We start from the raw sequence: 20,663 nt of genomic DNA on the forward strand, positions 1-20,663 counted from the left end.
AACTGTTCAAATAAATGAGAAGGTTCATATGAGTATTATCAGTATTATATTCCCATGCAAGAATAGAAGCAGTTTATCATTGTTAAATCCCTCATAACTTACCTTTCTCATCCACCCTCTTTGTGTTTCACCTGAGACTTGTACCTGAAAATCAAACTTTCTGTTCAGCTCTGGTCATTTCAACAGGAACATTTGAAATTTCCCTGATTCTTTGAAAGTCCATCTTTTTCCTCAGAAAGAATGCACAGTTTTGCTGGGTAGTTGATTCTCAGGTGCATACCAAACTCTTTTGACTTCTGAAATATATTTCAACCCTCTAATTTAGATGCTGCTAAGTCCTGTGTGATCCTAACTGTAATTCCACGATATTTGAATTGTTTCCTTCTGGTTGCTTGTAATATTTTCTCTTTGACTTGGAAGTTCTTGAAATTGGCTATAATATTCCTGGGGGTTATTTTTTGGGATCTCTCTCAATAGGAGATAAGTGGATTTTCTCAATGTTTATTTTGCCCCTCTGCTTCTAGGATATCGGGGCAATTTTCCTTTAAAAGTTCTTTAAAAATGAAGTCAAGGTTCTTTTCCTGATCATGAATTTCATGTAGCCCAATAATATTTAAATTGTCTCTTTGGATCTGTTTTCAAGATCTGTTGGTTTTTCAATTAGATATTTCACATTTTCTTCAATTTTTTTCTTCTTTTGTTGTTGAATTATTGTGTCTTGACTCCCCATAAAGTCATCAGTTTACTTTAGCTCCATTCAGCATTTAAAGGATTTATTTTGCTCAGAGAGCTTTCTTATCTCCTTTTCCATCTGACCAATTATGCTTTTTAAGAAATTCTTCTTTTCATTAACTTTTTGGATTGTTTTATCCATTTTATCCATTTATCCATTTATCCATCCATATCTTTTGTATCTCCTTGAATAAGCTGCTAACTTGGTTGTTATATTTTTCCTGCATCTCTGTAATTTCTCTTCTCAATTTTTCCTCTACCTCCCTTAATGGATTTTCAAAATCTTTTCAGATCTCTGTCATAGCCTGAGCCTAACTTCTATATTTCTTGGAGTCTTTAGATGCAGAAGCTTAGACTTTTTTGTCATCTGAGTGTGTATTTTGATCCTCCATGGGACTAAAGTAATTGTATATGATGGTATTTCTTTTTTTTTCTGTTTACTAATTTCCCCAGCCTGTGTCCTGGTTTAGGATTGCTTTTCTGAGCTTTTTTTTTATTCAGACCACCTCCCCCAAGGACCTCAGTTCCTTCAAGGTCTTATGGGAGATTCTGACTGCTCTCCTGCTGTGCTCTGGTCTATGGCTGACCACAAGCACACCACTCTGCCCTGGAGGAAGGGTGGAAGGTCTCTGCACTATGACAGTATGGGGGCCTGGACTGTGACCAGAGTCTGAATATGGACAAGCCCCACTGTTCTGTCCCAGGGACAGAGGAGAGAACTTAAGAGTTTCCTCTTACTCCCTTACCTTCTGTGGGCTGAGCACCCTGGAAGCAGCATTTTGGAGACTCCTACTGGGTAGCTCTATGGGCCTTCATACATTTCCTGGGATATTGGCTGTACTGAGGGCCACAGTTGTGTTGAAGAGGGTCACACTGTCCTGGGCTTCACACTCACTCTGGCAGTGGTTTCCGTGCTGATCTTCCAAGTTGTGCTTGGTGCTCCCTGAGTTGGCAGGTCAGGAAACTGCTTCTGCTCCAAGGATCCAGGGCTCCCAGGGACCCATATGCCCTGTGGGCTATTTCTGGAAGGCTGTAGTGCCTTCACTCTGGTGAGCTGCTGTCCCCTCCAACCCTGTGGAACAGAGTCTCCCCATGATTTTCCAGGTTAACTTGGACTTAGAATTGCCTCACTGGATCTTTCTGTGGGTTCTGTCTCTCAAAAAATTTATTTTTAATCATAATTTCAAGGTTTTTTAATCATTTTGAAGAGAGTTCCTAGGAAAGGCTGTTCTCCTGCCACCATCTTGGCTGTACCTCTGCCTCAGTCCAACATCTTCATTTTACATAAGAATCCTCATTAATCTCTTAACGCAGAGCCAGGATGACTGTATCTGTCTCTCATCATTCTAGGGGTCAGTTAAGGGTTTTGTGAGTTTTTCTTTAGTTTCATTGGTTCTAATCCCAACATTTTTTATACTAACTCCATTATTATGAATTAGGAATAACTATTATATTATACAATTATATTTTAAATTCTTCAATTTATTTTGGAGATACAGCAAGCACAACAGTTATAACAAAAATTTCTGTCCCCAATATCATAGGAACAAACTATTTTTAAAAAATAATATTTTATTTTTTCCCTGTTACACACAAAAACAAGTTTCAGCATTCATTCCCAAAACCTTGAGTTCCAAATTCTCTCTTTTCTTCACACCCTATTTCCCTCAATGAGAAAACAAGTTAATTGAAATAAGTTAAAAATGCCTAGTCATAAAAGACATTAGTACAATAGTCATGTGGTAAAAGTAAATAACCCCTTCCAAAAAATAGAGAAACCTGAAGAAAAAGTAAAGTGAAAAAATATCCTTCAATATTTACTCATGAGCCATCAGTTCTGTGTTTGGGATTATTCTTTATCTCAACTATTTCTGACAGATCATCCATAGCTGATAATCCTGTAGTATTGCTGTTACTTTGCATGCAGTACATTTCTCATTGCATCTGCTCATGTAAATTTTTTACTGAGAGCATACTGTTCATCAGTTCCCAGCATAGAATAGCATTTCATCTCAATAACATCATGTAATTTCTCCTTCATTTCCCATTCAATGGGCATCCTCAATCTTCAACTTCATGCCAGCAGAAAAGAACTGTTATAAATATTTTTATACATATAAGATCAACAAACTCTTAGTTGTACTTCTACATAATGATGTTCCTACCATATTTCTGTTAGAATGCTGATATAACTGCAATATTGTCTCTAGGCCCAATAGTCACTCTAAATATTCTTTATTTATATGAAACTTGATGCATATCAGGAAGAAAAAAATTATAGTCTGAGATGTTTGAGATGTAGCAACATCCTCCTAACATTTCAAAGTTCAGAAGATTGAAGTAACCAAGGGAACATTCTCTGTGTCAACCTCGTTATCATTGTGTAAATTCTAGAAAAGTATATTGCTAAGGTTCATAGGCAAATTTAATAAGTCCTTTTTAATTGACCACATTTTTACAGAAGGCAGAAATCTCTAAGGCCTATACACTTACAACTTTGTATTTTATTAGCTATTGTGCTTGAAGGAGTTCCCATGAACCCCCAAGTGAGTAAGTAAGAAGGAAAAAGCATGGAGACTTAAATGAGGTTGACAAATCTTTAAGAAGATACTTCTGGAATTCTGGCCAAGATGGCAGAGAAGATAGTCACTGTTCTAAGTGCTCCTGGTTACCACTCAAAAATAACATGAAAGAAATCACTTAAAAGAAATTCAACTGACAAAACCCAGAAAGAGAATCTAGAAGAAGAACACCTACCAACAAGGTCTGTGTCAGTGGACCAATAGGTAAACCAGAAGCAGAGACCAGAGGGCCAGTGAAGGGACAGCAGTAAGAGTTAACCAGAGAATCCACATTAGCCTCAGAGGCTTTGGTGATTCGAGGACCAACTTTCTCCTTGGAACCTTTGGCTGGTGGGAGAGGAGCTCTGCTTATCCCCAATCAATGGAATGGTGAGTTCCAACACAGAGACTTACTGAACACACCTGGAAAATGACCAGAGGAGCAAGGGACTTGAGCTCCATACATTTTGCTGAACATTCTTCCCAGAATGAACAGTAGATGCCCCCCCCCCCAATCTCCACCCCTTCAGTCTCAGGTGTGAGCAACAGAGTTCACTCAGCTGAAAGGGAGATTAACACCATTCCCCAGGTTCCAGCCCATTGTTCAAGATCAACTCAGGGGGCGGCTAGGCGGCACATTGGATAGAGCACCGGTCCTGCAGTCAGGAGTACCTGAGTTCAAATCCAGCCTCAGACAGTTAATAATTACCTAGTTGTGTGGGCTTAGGCAAACCACTTAACCCCATTGCCTTACTAAAAAAAGGAAAAAAAAAACAATATCAACTCAGACCCTGCTGCTGAGGACCTCAAACACTCCAGAGAAAGTAACCAGGGTCCCTACAGGTCGGCCACTGGAATTACTCAGTCAAGTGAAGAAAGCATCTAGTGTTTTCAAAAGCAAACCTCTGAGAGTCATTCGTTCCCCCAACACAAGATACTGTGAAAATGAAGAAAGGACATTTCAGGGGGGATCAATGGAGACACACTTAGAAGAGTCAGGTTCTAATCCAGAGAGATCCAGTACTTCTGAAGAGAATATGAATTTGTCTCTAGTCCAAAAAGTTGTCCTTGAAGAAATCAGGTAGGAATTTAAAAATTAATTGGAAAAATTGGCAAAAGCAACTAAAGAGAAAATTAACACATTGCAAGAGAAAATTGAAATCTTGTGACAAGAAAACAAATCCTTGGAAAATAGAATGAGAGAAATACAAAATGAGAATAATTCTCTCAGATCCTAAATTGGGCAAATAGAAAAAGAAAATATTTCTCACAAAAGTACACTTGGGCAAATGGAAAACTACTTCAAAAATAGAATTGACCAATTAGAAAAGGAGTTGCAAAAGGTAAATGAAGAAAATATTTCTCTAAAACAAAAGAATGGAATCTGTGGAAATGAATGACTTCATGAAATACCATGATTCTGTCAAACAAAACCAAAAGATTGAAAAAATATAAGAAAATGTAAAATACCTCATCACTCAAAGCACTGACCTTGACAATAGATCAAGAAAGGACAACTAGAGAATTATAGGTCTTCCTGAAAACATTGAAGAGAAAAAAAGGCTGGACTTAATATCACAGGATTTAGTAATGGAAAATTGCCCTGATGTCATGGAACCAGATAGCAAAATAATTATTAAAAGAATCCATCAATCCATTCCATAAAGAGATCCTAAAATGAAAACATCAAGGAATATTGTGAACAAATTCCATAAGTATAAGATAAAAGAAAAACTCCTGCAAACATCCAGAAAGAAACAATTTAAATACCAAGGAGCCACAGTAAGGATTAAGCAGGACATAGCTACATCAACATTGAGGGATCGAAAGGCCAGGAATGAGATATTCTGAAGAGCAAGGGAGCTTGAAATACTGCCAAAATCCACTATCCAACAAGGCTGAGCCTTCTCTTACAGGGGAAAAGTGGACATTTAATGAAATGGGAGACTTCCAACTTTTCCTAGTGAAAAGACCTGAGCTAAATAGAAAATTTGGACTTCAAACAGGAGGCTCAAGAGACACATGAAACAGGAAAAGGGTGGGGGGTAAAGAAAATAAAACTGCTTTCCCATAAGATGAAACTGGCCATATACCCACCTGAGAGAGATATTCTCATAACTCTTGAAAATTGCAACTCTATTAGAGAGAATATACTTAGCAAGAAGTTATGCTGACTCATGATTTATTCAGGAGACTGTTATTCAATAAGATGAAACTGGCTATATCTGGGAGAAAGACTCTAATTACTCTCAAGAATCATAACTCTATTAGAGAGAATATACTTAGACAGAAGTGATGGGCACTCTTGATTTTTCTGTAATTTAGATAGAATGATTTGAAAAACAATACCTCCTTTAAAAAGGAGGAGAGTAAGAAGATGGGAGGATGGAGGAGAATGATCGTGGTAAATCTCATTACATTATTGTAATAGAGGGGAATAAGGGAAGAGGTGAGAACCACTGGAATCTTCATCTCATCAGACTTAGGTTAAAGTTAACTTACACACACTCAATTAAATTAAGAAACTTATCTTACCTTTGAAGTATTAAGCGGGGAAAAGGGGAAGGGGAGGTGGAGAAAAAAGGGGACTAACAGAAGAAATAGAAGGAAAAGGGAAAGGGGAAAGAAAGGGGAGGGGAGTTGGTATAGGAGGGCAAACACACTGAAGGTGGTGGTATTCAGAAACAAAACACTGAGGAATATGGATAAAAGGGAAAAAAGGTGAAAAATATAAACAGAGGGAAAATAGCATGGAGGACAATAAAGAGTTAGTAATTATGTGAATGGGATGAACTCTCACTTAAAACATAAGCAAATAGCAGAGTAGATTAAAAACCAGAATCCCACAATATGTTGCTTACAAGAAATTCACTTGAAGCAGAGAAAGAGATATAGAATAAAGGTAAAACCTTGGAGCAAAATAGATTTTGCTTCAGCTGAAGTAAAAAAAGCAGGTGTAGCAATCCTTATCTTAATTGAAAAAATAGAGAGCATTAAAAGAAATGAGGAAGGAAAGTATATTCTCCTAAAAGCTACCATAGACAATAAAGTATTTTCAATATTAAATATGTATACACCCAATGGTATGCCATCTAAATTCTTAGCGGAGAAGTTGAAAGAGCTACAGGAAGATATAAACAGCAAAACTATTCTATTGGGAGACCTCAACCTCCCACTTTCAGATGTAGATAAATCTAATCATAAAATAAACAAGAAAGAAGTTAAGGAGGTAAATAGATTATTAGAAAACCTAGATATAATAGATTTCTGGAGGAGATTGAATGGAGATAGAAAGGAATGTACCTTTTTTTTCTGCAGTACATGGCAATTGAACAAAATGTGGCCATGTACTTAGGCATAAAAACCTAATGATCAATTTCAGAAATGCAGAAATAGTGAATACACTTTTCTACAATCATAATGTGAAAAAAATCATATGCAATATTGGGCCAGGGAGATATAGACCCCAAAATAATTGGAAACTAAGTAACTTTATTTTAAAGAAAGAATGGATCAAGCAAGAAATTATAGAAAGAATTCATTATTTCATCCTAGATAATGACAATAAAGAAACAATATACCAAGACATATGGGATACACTCAAGGAGATAGTAAGGGGATATATTATATCTTTAAATGCTTACATGAATAAATTAGAGAAAGAGGAAATCAATGAACTAAAAATGCAACTTAAGAAATTAGATAAAGAACAAATAAAAAAATCCCCAATTAAATGCCAAATTAGAAATTCTAAAAATTAAATGAGAAATTAATAAATCCAAAAGCAAGAAAAATATTAAACTAATAAATAAAACCAATAGTTGGTTTTGTGAAAAAAACCAATAAAATTGATAAGCCTCTGGTCAATTTGATTAAAAAACAGAAAAAATAAAAACAAATTGCTAGTATCAAAAAAGAAAAGGTAAACTCACCATCAATGAGGAGGAAATTAAAGACATAATTCAGAATTATTTTGTCCAACTTGATACCAATAAATTTGACAATCTAAGTGAAATGGATGAATATTTCCAAACATAAGTTGCCCAGATAAAATGAAGAGAAAATTAAATACCTGAATAACTCTATCTCAGAAAAAAGAATTTCAACAAACCATTATTGAACTCCCAAAGAAAAACTCTCCAGGGCCAGATGAATTCACAAGTGAATTCTATCAGACATGTAAGGAACAATTGTTTCCAATATATTAATTCTTAATATTGTACATATACATTTGTGTTAACCTTTCACAGATTAGTCATTTTCAGTTTGAGAAATTAGGATTAAGGCAAAACAATACATAAGAAATATTTTTTTTTAAAAGTGAACGTAGTGTTCATCAAATTATAAAGGTATTTTGTGTTTTGCTTTGTTTTATTTTTTTTCCTCTAGATGTTGATAGCATTGTCCATAGCCAGTCTAATAATGTTATTCTAGCTCTGTGAACTGCTGAGAGCATCAGCATCCATCATCTCACAATATTGTTGTTAATGTGTAAAATATACTCTTTTTTTCTGCTCCCTTCACTCAGCATCAGATCATGCAATTTAGTCCTTGCTTTTCTAGAGTTCAACCAGAGATGATTTCTTATGAACTTTAATATTTTAGAATATTCATAAACCATAATTTGTTTGACCATTCCCCAATTGTTGGGCATCCCCTCAATTTCCAAATCTTTGCCACTACAAAAATGAACTGCTATGACTATTTTGGAACATGTAGGACTTTTTCCATTATTTATAACTTCTTCTGGATATAGTCATATAATTGGAATTGCTGGGTCAAAGGGTATAAACAATTTTATTGCTCTTTCGGTATAGTTTCATATTGCTCTCCATTATGGTTCGATCGGTTCACAACTCCACCAACAAAGCATTAATTTCCCAATCCTCCCACAACTTCTCCAACATTGATCATTTTCCCATTTTGTCATCTTAGTCAATCAGATAGGTGTGAAGGGATACCTCATTATTGTTTTAATTTGCATTTCTCTAATCAATAATGATTTGGTGCATTTTTCCCCCACATGATTATATATAACTTTAATTTCTTCAATTGAAAACTGTCTGCACATATTATTTGAACCATTATCAATTGAGGAATGACTTGCAACCTTATTAATTTGATGCAATTCTCTATTTTAGAATTTTAGAACTGAGACATTTATCAGATCCCCTAGTTCTGAAGATTGTTTCCCAGCTTTCTGTTTTCCTTCTAATTTTGGCAGCATTCATTTTATTAGTGCAAAACATTTTCAATTTAATATAGTCAAAATCATGCATTTTACAGTATATAATGTACTCTATATTATATTTGATCATAAATTTTTCTCCTTTTCATACATCAGAAAGATAGAGTATTTCTTGGTCTATTAATTAATCTAAGCTATTGCCTTTTATGTCTAAATCCTATATCCATTTTGACTTTATTTTGTTAAGGGGTGTGAGATTTCAGTCTATTCCTAGATTTTTCCATACTCTTTTCCAATTTTCCCAACAATTTGTGGAAATTAGTGAATTTTTATTCCAGAAGTTAATCTCTCTGCTTTTTTCAAATAGTGGATTACTGTAATGATTTACTACTGTTTCTTCTGAACCTATCCTAATTCACTGATCCATTACTCTATTTCTTAACCAGTACCAGGTAATTTTGATGACTGCCACTTTAAGTACAGTTTTACATATTGTAGAGCTAGGCCACCATCCTGTATATTTTTTCATCAATTCTCTTCCTAGTCTTGATATTTGTTGCTCCAAATGAATTTTGTTACTACCTTTTCCAGCCCAGTAAAATAATTAGTTGGTGGTTTTATTTATACAAAACTGAATAAGTAATTTAAATTAGGTAGGATTGTCATTTTTTTATATTAGCTTGAGCTAAAAATGACCAATTGATATTTTTCCAAGTATTTAGATCTGACTTTATTTGGGTGAGATGTGCTTTATAATTGTGTTCATACATACAGTCTTTGGGATTGTCTTGGGAGGGAAATTTCCAAATGTTTAAAGTTGTCTAGAGTTACTTTAAATGGAATTTCTCTTTTTATCTCTTGCTCGTGGGCTTTGTTGTTCATAAATGGAAATGTTGATGATTTATGTGGATTTATTTGATATCCCACTACTTTGCTGTATTAGTTAAATTGTTTAAAGGACTTTGTTTGTTTAGGCTTTGCAAAGCAATGGTGTTAAGTGGCTTGTCTAAGGCCACACAGCTAGGTAATTATTAAGTGTCTGAGGCAGAATTTGAACTCAGGTACTCCTAACTCCAGGGCCAGTGCTCTATCCATTGCACCATCTAGCTGCCCCTAAAGGAGTTTTTTAAGATGACTTTCTCATCACATCATCTGCAAAGAATGAAAGCTTTGCTTTCTCACTGCCAATTCTGATTCCTTAAATTTCTTTTTCTTTTATTGCTAAAGTTCACAATTATAATACTATATTAATAGTAATGGTGATAATGGGAATTTTTGTTTCGTTCTTGATTTTATTCAAAATTCTCTGATTTTATCGCCAGTATGTGTGATATTTGTCTATGGTCATATATATATATATATATATATATATATATATATATATATATATATACTAATTATATTAAGGAAAACACCATTTATTCCTAAACTTTCAAGTATTTTTAAGAAAAATGAATGTTGCATTTGTTTCAAGGGCTTTTAAGGTAACTATTGAGATAATCACATGATTTTTGTTGGTTTTGTTATTGATAAGTTGAGTTTTTTCCTAAATATTGAACCATCCTTGCCTATATTGTATAAATCCTACCTGATCACTTGCTGTAATATCATTACTAAAATTTTAATTAAGATTTTTGCATCAATATTCATTAGGGAGATTGATCTATAATTTTCATTGTATGCTTTGTTTCTTCCTGGTTTAAATATTAGCACCATGTTGTTGTCATAAAAGGAATTCGACTGAATTCTTTTTCCAATTTTTTAAAATAGTTTATATAGAATAAGAATTAATTGTTCCTTAAATATTTGGTAGACTTGTAAGGTTATCTGGACCTGGAGATTTTTTTGTAAGGAGTTTATTGATGGTTTCTTCAAATTCTTTTTCAGAAATATGGTTATTAAAATATATTATATCCCCTTCTGATACTCATCCAATTCATTCAGGTTATCAAATTTATTGGCATACAGTTTGGAATTGTGCCTGAATTGCTTCTAATTTCCTTCTTATTGGTGGCTTATCTATTTTATTGGCTTTTTCATAAAACTTACTCTTAGTTTTATATATTAGATCATTGTTTTTTTTTTTACTTTTAATTTTACTAATCTCCACGATTTTCAGGACAAAGAACTTTGAAATACAGATTCTAAAAAGTGTTTTGGTGAGTGCTTCCACCTTTGATTTCAGTAAATAACCCTGAGCAGATAGAGGGTCAATATAGGGAAGCGCTGGCATAAAAGTAAGTTTTCTGATCATTCTTTATTGATTTTTTTTCAGTTCTGTCTTACTATTCATGATTCCTCTAGATCATTTTATAGATGATTTAAATGAGGCAAACAGGTTTAAGTGGCCAGAGCAACATAGCTAGTAGTATCTGAGACCAGATTTGAGATGAGTTTTCCTGACTCCTGGTCCAGCACTCTATTTACTGTGTCACTTAGCTGCCCTAGAACTCTAGCCAGGGTAACAATCACAGCAGTCTCAAGGTAGAGAGTGAAAAGAGTTCTTCAGAAATGACTATTGTTACATCCTATTTACATTAATTTATATAACCTGACCACTTTTGCATGAAGTTCTCCTCATTGGTGGAGAGAGTTAGTATTGTACAAGAATTGGATTTGGAACTGATAAAAAGAAAGAGATGTTGATTCTTTATACTTCTGTCTTCATGAAAGAACAGTTCCAGGCTTTACAGAAAGGACCCTGGAGGGAAAAGGAGAGAGAAACTTGAGAAGAAGTCAAAATATAGAATTCTCTCTTTTCTCTGTGGCTCTCTGTCTCTGTTTCTCTTTCTCAATCTAATTTAAACTGATGTATCTTATTCTTAATGACAGAGTTCAATATGTTCAATATCCATTTCTTTTTGCTCTTGGTTTGGATAATTGGATTTATCACATTTAGTGATGCTCTTTGTGTAATTAACATTTTGTGCAAAGTGAGTCAAACCTTCAAGTATATGGTTTGGGATATTCTTTCCCATTGAAAAGATAACAACCATGGAAAAGACTGAACATAAAAATTACTTCCACTTGAGTGATAATATTAGAAAGAGTTATAAGTGTAACCTTGTATACTACTTGTTGAAGTGAGTGAAACAGTAATCCTCATGGTCCCAATCTTTTGAACCCTTCAGGCCAGGAATATAATTTTTCCTAAAAGATGAGTGGAAATAAGAGACTATAGAGATGTGTTCAGGTCTTACATATAGATAAAATTAAATAAACTACATAGGGCACAACATAAAGTACAAGGGCACAACAAATGTTTATAGATCTTATATTTTTGAAGAAAATGATTAAAGTTCCTAGGTCATCTATGTTGGCACCACAAACCAGACAAATGAGACATATTTTTCAAGAAGGAATTCAAAGGTTGGGCAATTCAATAGCTCTTCTGTTTTTATCAAAGGGACTATTCCATTGAATTTTGCATAGTTGAACTTCTCTCTCAATACATATAATGTTGCATTATGCTAGATCTAAGATTTGTTTTTATAAGTCATCCTCCATTTTCTTAAATCTGGGTAGGTGTTGTAAATTATAATTTTACCAAACATTTTTCTTTCCCAAATTCTTTCCAATTTGTGAAAAAGGAAAAATCAGCAATCATCTTTTTAACATAATAATACAATTAGTAGGTTCTCACTTTGTGTTCCTGTCATTTCTTCCATCAAGATAGTACTCATTACCAGGAAATGGTAATTTGGGTAATTCAAGGAGTGGTGTTGACAATCATTGAATTCTCCTCCCCAATCCTTTCAACAAGAAAATATCAGGAATACACCTAATGTATGCTCATTATAGAATGATCCACACAACAGGAAGATTATGCAATCTTTTTTTTCTCTCTATGCTCTTTATAATTGCTGCCTGCCATTCCATTCATCACAGATGGGAGAGCAAGAGAAACATACATATAACCTAAGTTTGATAAGGTTATATTTGTATTTGCATTTTAAATTTAAAAATATCATTTCTAATTTAATTCTGTTTTATACCCAAAAAGGAGAGATATTCAAAAGCTTCTTCAATGTCAAGATACCAATGGCAATATAGAGAGTATCCCTTTATCATATGTCATTTTTGGGAAGTATTTAATAGGACCAATGTTCTCAACCTAGTTCTTATACTAAATATCTGTTATAGCTTTGTCAATTCATTTAATTTTTGTTCTTAACATTCTCTTTTTAAAATTAAGGGCTTCAAAATTAATTAATCTTATGACCCTAAACAAGTCTTTTAATCTCTTTTTACCTCAGTTTCTTTAACTACAAATGAGATTGTTATGAGGATTAAATGAGACAATAATTGTAAAGTGCTTAGTAAAATGGCTGAAACAAAATAGGTAGGATATAAAAACATTCCCTTCTTATTTCCTTTACTTTCAACCCCTTTCTAGTTCTTAAACCTCCATATATTTATGTATGATTTTGTGTTAGATAGATGTTAGTTGTAGAAAGAAGTACAAGACAAGAACAGATACATCTTGCATCTCCTTCTCCATCCTTCAAGGGAAATTTTGATTCCAGGAAGGAAAGCAGGAGGTTGAGACCCCCCAAAACTGGCCCTTCTTCTCCCCTCAGAGAACACCAGGTTAGATTCCTGTCTATAAGCTCCTGTAGATATTGTTTGTCTGAGAAAAAGAATTCTTATTTTCAAACTAAAATCTACTACTTTTAATGAAGGAAAGTCTCAAAGTTTATATACATCTTATTTCTCTTCCCACTATATATCATTTCCAAAATAAGCTAACGTACAAAATAGCAAAAACACATATGTAAATAAACAAAACATACAGATAAATAAATAAAATTTTCCAACTCAATTCTAAACCAGAAATTAAGGAAAGTATATACATAGGAATATAAACCAAATAATAGTGAAGTAACTTCGCCAATGTATCTGAAAGTACCTCAGTTCAACCCAAAGAAAGAGTTCCAAATCTAATCAAAAGGGGAAATTTCTCATAGTGCTGGGGACCTATCCCGAGCCTTCGCCTGGATACATATCTTTCCCCGGTCTTCGGACTTCAGGGACCCGTCGGTCTTCGGACACACGGACCCTCCTTTGGGGAAGGAGGGCAATAACTGGACAGAACACCCGGTTGCAGTCTAATAAGCAGGTCTTTATTGCTTACATAGCAGTGAAAAAAGCTCTCCTCCTCCCCAGTCCCCTCCCTTATCTAGTCTTCTGTTCCTCCCCGAGCTCCTCCCCTGTTCCTCCCTCATGGGCGGAGCCACTCCTGTTACTGGGGAGTTCCCAGCACCCATGTGGGCGGGTTCACACCCCCAGGCGTCTCCTAACCCATAGGTGGCCAAGGTCCAGAGCTGGGTCCGGAGCAATTCCCCCTTTTTGTTTAGACAGGGGTAGTGTCCATTTTTGGTCGTTCTCTGGGATTCTGGAGAAGAGCACAAGGGTCAGCCTTTGATAGCGTATTTTTGCAGCAAGCATATATAGCAAAAGAGGCAGGATAGAAATAATCATAGTCTTAATATCCTATAATAATAAAATTATTTCAGATCTGAATTAAGCACACATACACAGACATATGTACGAACTCACAGAAAACAATCATTTTTAACCAAGCTGTGATTGATGCCCTGGCCAGCATCAATCCCAGAATATAGGAACATTTTCCTATCCCTCCAGGCCAGTAGAGAGATGTGAAAATGTCTCATTGAAGTTTAACTACACATAAGACCGGTCAAGAAAAAATAACTTTTGGAATCAATTAGAATGTCTTGAGGAACCTCTTATATAAATTTATTAAGAATTTTTAAATAACCAATTAATATAAAATTTGGATGCATTCTTAAATAACTCTATAAAATATAATATTAACTATTCTAGCACACAAAAAATGTAGTTATAAGTACAAGCACTGGTGATGTGCATTCTTCTTCCTATTTTTCAGTAATATAGGACAGTTCTGGCAGAAGGCCTCAATCCTTAGAGAAAGCGCTGCCTGCAGTCGCTTTCACCAGGAAAGATGAGATGCAAAACGGTGGATAATAAATATTTATATTGGTGCTGAACGAGGAGTGCGATGAATAAGAGACATGGTATCTGCCTTGCTGTTGATCAAGGCAGTCTTCATTAGGGATATTAAAAACTGTATCAAGCAGGGGCCAAAAATACAAAGGAGAAATAATATGGCAACAGGACCTATCCAGCTGAATAACCACTGTAAAAATTGTAAATGCTTGAGATAATTAGCAATATTAAAGGCAGCAGTTTGATGATTTGAAAAATCAGTCGAAATATTTCTCAGTTCTTGAAGCAATAAGGCTAACTGATGAATGTCTGATGAAGCATTATGAGATAGTAGTGCACCCTGTAATGCAGCCCGTATCCGAAGCCAAGAACCAACAAAAGAAGAGTTGGTAAGATTTACCTGTAATGGAGTGACACACAATGGTTTATATCTATAGTGACAAGGAATTTGGGTTATCAATTCATGGTAAGCAAGCTCATTCCCAATGTAAACTACTACAGGGGCCAAAGCATCTATTTCCTTTTGAAGTGCCCAATTTATATGATTTTGGGTGGTCCACATGGATGATTGCTGGGTCAAGAAGTTCTGCAATACAGATGCCAAATATCCTTGTCGTTGGTAAAGATCCTGAATTTGGAATTCCTCATAAAGTGAGAAAGCAAAATTTATGATATTGAAAGCAAGATCAATCACCTCACGCTTTTGCTCCGAGGTCTCTGATCCACTTGGTTGGAGCCCAAACTGGTTTCTCCTTTTCTTTGCCATCCGGATTTGGATCTGGTTGAATACAAAGATACCCTTGTCCATTTATAATTATCGAGCCTGGGCCATGCCATTGGCCATCTGGGCTTTTCCACAGTACTCGGTTGCCTATTGGGCAGGGAGAGGGATGGCTAGTTGCGTGTGTGTGGAGTGTTCGTGAAGTTCCTGCAAAAAAACACAAAGCTGGGGAGGTACCATCTCTCAATTGAAGAAAATTCATGGTGTATACAGCCTGTGCTAATTGTGTATATATAAGGCGGCCATGACCACTGACTCCCCCTTTTTGTTTAATGTGGAGGGTTTTAAGGGTGCGGTTAGCATGTTCAACTATGGCCTGGCCAGTGGGATTATATGGAATTCCAGTTTTGTGTAAAATGGAAAATTCTTGACAAAAGTTTGCAAATGCCTTGGAAGAATATGCAGGGCCATTATCTCTTTTTATGGCTGTAGGAACTCCACAAGTGGAAAAACAGGTTAAAAGATGTGCTATCAGCCCATTCAGGGATAGAGTCAGTAAAATAACAAAGAGCACCTTCAGAATCACAAATATTTAAAACAGGATATTTTCCAAACATACAAAGACAACGATCAGACATAGCTAGGAATAAATTGGCCAGCATCGTAAATTTACAAGGGATGCTTCTTTTACTTCTCTGGAAATATTGCCATTCTAGGACACCTTGCTTTTGATAGAGACAACCAATATGTGACCTTTGATTTAAAATGGTAGCAAATATAGGTTGCTCAGGATCAAATTGAACTATAGACTCATGACACCTGGACAAAATCTGTGTCATGGCCTCTTTGGCTTGTGGGGTCCAATACTGGGGTGAGGTCAATGTGGAATCTCCTTTCAGGATATCATAAAGAGGATACATCAAATCATCAGGAATAGGAACTGTAGAACGTATCCATTGTATGGAACCAATAAGTTTCTGGAAATCATTAAGGGTACTACATTTCTCTAAATTCACCTTTGGGGGTATTCTAGATGCCCTCCCTTCACTAAGGGTGTGACCAAGGTATTGATAAGGGCTAGTATCTTGTATCTTATGAGGAGCCACTTGAAGCCCATATTTACTCAAGGAAAGTAGCATTTCTTTTGTTAATTCTTCTAGCTCTGTGGCTTGCTTAGTAGCCATGAGAATATCATCCATATAATGGATTATGATGGCCTTGGGGTACTTACTGCAGCGGGTGAACAATAGCTGCAACATATGCTTGGCACATAGTTGGACTATTGGCCATTCCCTGAGGAAATACAGTAAACTGATACCTGATTGATGGGCTTTGAAAATTTTTTGATGGTACCGAGAATGCAAATTTATCCCTATCCTCAGGGTGAAGGGGAATGCTATAAAAACAATCCTTAATATCTATTATCTTTATAACAAATTCTCTAGGTATAAAGGCAGGAGAGGAAGACCCGTCTGTAGCAGGCCCATAGAGACCATTCTTTTATTCACCGCCCGTAAGTCAATAAGCATTCTCCAGGTGCCAGCTCTCTTTTATATTACAAATACTGGAGAATTATAAGGGCTGGTGGTAGGCTCAATTCTGTGTTGTAACAATAATTCCTTAACTATATCTTTTAATGCGGTGAGCTTCTCCGTAGAAAGGGGCCACTGTTCCACCCACACAGGGTTATCACTCCTCCAAGTAATCTTTGGGCAGCTCACCATAACAGTAGCCCCTAGGAGTTTGTTGCCAAATGTTCAGGGGTGGTAAGATACAATTGTAACTGATGTAACAAATCTCTACCCCACAGGGCAGAGCCTAGTCCCATAATCTTTAAGGGATGAATAAAACCACTTTGTCCTTCATAACTCCATCTTAAATGACACTCTGCTTTTCTAGCCCCTTGGTGGCCTCCCACCCCCAAAATAGGGGTGGTAGATGACATATGTGGCCTAAACACTTCCTCCTTTCTCAATGTTTGCTGCGCCACAGTCCTGGGTCTTAATTTCTGCTGTGCCACAACCCTGATTCTAACTTCCTCCATATTCTTCCTAGCTCTTGCTCTGTCCTCCAAATAGCTACTTCCTCCTTCTTCTTCCCCAACTCCATATTTATTATGTTTCTTATAAGTTTCTCTAAATTGTGCCCAAGGATAAATCGGAGGAGGATTATTACAACCCTCCTCCTCAGAAGATTCTCCTAATGATTCTCCCACTTGTGTGCCAATTGTTTCTCGCCCACAGGGACGAGGACCCCCCTGTAACATTGTATTTATGAGAGAATAAAAGGAGAAGTCCTGGTCAGTTAGGATTCCAGGGCATGACTCATCAAGAGAAGCCAACTGTTGCCCAACTGTCTCCCAGTTCTCTTTGGTAATCCCTGAATGTTCTAACCAAGGGGAGAACCCCCACACCTTACCTACAAATTCACGGCACTGCTTAATATGTGGCTTAAATTGATGCTGCTTGCCTAATTTATATAACTGACAAGCTAGAACTGCCTTTTCTTCGGGTCTAATCAGGGGAAAACCCATTCCCTGCCCCATAACTTCGTCCCAGATTAATCTCAAGTTAATCTGAGGCTGTTCAGCTCTTCTCCCTGTTAAGGGAGGCCAGGCGGAAATTGCCTTGGTCCCTGTTCGAGGCGCCAGCTGCTCGGGGACCTATCCTGAGCCTTCGCCTGGATACATACCTTTCCCTGGTCTTCGGACGTCACGGACCCGTCGGTCTTCGGACACACGGACCCTCCTTTGGGGAAGGAGGGCAATAACTGGACAGAACACCCGGTTGCAGTCTAACAAGCAGGTCTTTATTGCTTACATAGCAGTGAAAAAAGCTCTCCTCCTCCCCAGTCCCCTCCCTTATCTAGTCTTCTGTTCCTCCCCCGAGCTCCTCCCCTGTTCCTCCCTCATGGGCGGAGCCACTCCTGTTACTGGGGAGTTCCCAGCACCCATGTGGGCGGGTTCACACCCCCAGGCGTCTCCTAACCCATAGGTGGCCAAGGTCCAGAGCTGGGTCCAGAGCATCATAGTATAGTGGGTTGGGGAAAGAAGCAAAATAGAGAATATCAGCTCCACCCATGTGAGTTTCTTTTCAGTCTTTTTGTCCCTTCAGCAACCTACAGACTGGTGCTGCCCAAATTTTCTTTAAAGCTAAAAGTTAGAAGAACCTGAAGAGACTGAATATCTCTTCTCTCTTGCCAAGTCTGTCCCATCTCTCATACAGATTTAACACATTGGTATCCAATATTAAGCCTCATAACAATAGGCTTTGGTATTTGTATTTATATATGTTTACATGTATATATATATATACATATATATACATTCAAATAGATAATTATAGAAATGCATAAGTATATATATATATATATATATATTCACTTGCAAATAACCATCTTAAATCTAAGAGAGTAACATGAAAACCTCCTGCTTCTTATACAATTAAAGAACATATTGTGTTTCATAATCTATCACATCAGAAGCTTCAGACTTGTATAATACAACATGATTTCTCAGAATGAGTCCCAATATCTTTTGTATTGGTATAGTAAAATGACTAGCATTTCCCAAAAAGGAGATATTTTTAAATAGATTGTTTCCTTTATCCCTATAATGCAAGGGATAGCTAAGGCAGACTTGCTATCTAGTATAATCAGAATAATGCCAACTTATTAGAGAAAATATCAGTAGAAGCCAAGAGCCAAACACTGGAGGGATGAAAAAACTATCAAATAAGGGGAAACATGCCATTAATTATGAAATAGTACAAGCTGTAAGGAACTTGCTAACAAACCAATTTTGCTTCAAAGGGATTTTTTGCATAGTATAGTAGAAAGATAACTTTTTGTAAAACTAGTATAAAAAATCTTTCAGAAAATATCTTATCAGAAATGTGACAAATCAATCAATTAGCAAGAATGAAGGATAATAGAGAAATTCTGAGTGATCCACTGGTATCCATAGAAAAGTACAAGAAACAGGATGGAAAGGGTTAGGTGGAGGGAGGGTAATTTAAGACTTTTTATAAATAGAAATCTACTGGAGACCTCTTGTAAGGAGGGTGTATGGGAGATCATGGGCAAGAATTATAGAGCATGAGAAGATATGGATGTGATATAATCTACTTTGGATAAATGGAATACTTTAATCAAGGTACTCATAGATTTATTAAACTGCATTGATGTCAATAATGAAACCATCTAACTACTGGGATGAAAAACCTTGGCATTCTTCTAGCTCTGTCTCTGTTTCAAAGTTATGGTTGGGCAATTCATTAGAAATGGACAGTGTGGCATGCTGAACATCAAGTCAGGAAAATATTGTAATTGAATCCTACTTCTGACATTTACTATCAGTGACTGGACTCCATCCATTTAAATTGCTTGAGGACAAGGTGTTCACCTAAAAAGGGAGGTGGCTAATACTGATATTTCTAGTATTTATCTCATAAAGATCATTGTGATGATTTCATGGTATATATATAAATCATTTTACAAGTCTAAACACCTCATATAATTGGATAGCTATTATATTATAGAGATCACTCTAGTGTAGTGGAAAGAACATTGATGTAGAATTTTATCACCTGGATTTTAAACAAAGGAAGAAACAAATTTTTAAATACCTATTTTGTAAAAGGCACTGTGTTAAGTGCATTATAAATATTATCTCATATGACTCTCATAATCATTCTAGGAAGTTCTTGCTATTCTTATACCACCATTACAGTTGAGATTACTAAGAAACAATATAAGTAACTTACTCAACATCAGAAGGAAATATCTGATGTCAAATTTGAACTCAGGTCTTCTGTGATTCCAGGCCCAGTGATCCACCCATTGCTTCATCTAGCTGTTTCTAGATTTGAATCTTGACTCTGCTACATATTACATGAATGATTTGAGAAAAGTAATAACTTATCTAATTAATTTACTGAATATTTTTTTAAAAAGAAAGAAAATAATAGAAAAGAAGGGAGTAGTGAAGAAAAGAGAGGCATAAAGAAAGAAAGAAAAGGGGGAGGAGTGAAGGAAGGAAGAAAAGGAGGATAAAGGCAAGGAAGTGAGGAAGGAAGGAAGAAAGGAAGGAAGGAAGGAAGGGAGGGAGGAAGGGGAAATTAAGAGATTCAACAATGAGAAGTATGAATTAGTTGATCTTTGAATCCCTCCTGCCTTAATGGTCTATAAGCTTGAAGATAGTGTTAACATTTTTAGAGGATTTTTACTTAAAAAGAATCGGACAAATTCTCAGTACATGATGCTACTTATCTCTGAATTGTCAAATAAGCAAATTAGCAGCTTCTTAGAGTAGTCAGTACTCTCATCTCTAAATTCACTGTCGGTAATTTAATGTAAATGTCTTGTTTTCTTTATAATATATTAGATGTTTTAATTCTCCTTTGAACTGGGTTTACAAGTCAATTAAAACATGCTGTTTCACACAACAGGTTTAACTTCTTCCATTCTTTGT

General features: G+C 35.9%; 1 protein-coding gene across 1 annotated transcript; it reads right to left on the reverse strand.

The window, feature by feature from the left end:
* Positions 1-13,645: 13,645 nt before the first annotated feature.
* LOC141513655 (uncharacterized) lies at positions 13,646-17,979 on the reverse strand. Its single transcript, XM_074223687.1, has 2 exons — positions 17,885-17,979; positions 13,646-15,250 (listed from the first exon to the last, which is right to left on the reverse strand). Exon 2 carries the CDS (start codon positions 15,236-15,238, stop codon positions 14,498-14,500), a length of 741 nt encoding a protein of 246 aa, XP_074079788.1. The 5' UTR covers positions 15,239-15,250; positions 17,885-17,979; the 3' UTR covers positions 13,646-14,497.
* Positions 17,980-20,663: the final 2,684 nt, after the last annotated feature.

This window comes from Macrotis lagotis, chromosome 2, assembly GCF_037893015.1.
Source record: "Macrotis lagotis isolate mMagLag1 chromosome 2, bilby.v1.9.chrom.fasta, whole genome shotgun sequence".
In the NCBI taxonomy this organism is placed as follows: Eukaryota; Metazoa; Chordata; class Mammalia; order Peramelemorphia; family Peramelidae; genus Macrotis; species Macrotis lagotis.

What these genes read in the sequence shown, in the direction of transcription:
- LOC141513655 (XM_074223687.1), bottom strand. Translation starts at nt 15,238, where the DNA reads ATGGCAAAGAAAAGGAGAAACCAGTTTGGGCTCCAACCAAGTGGATCA.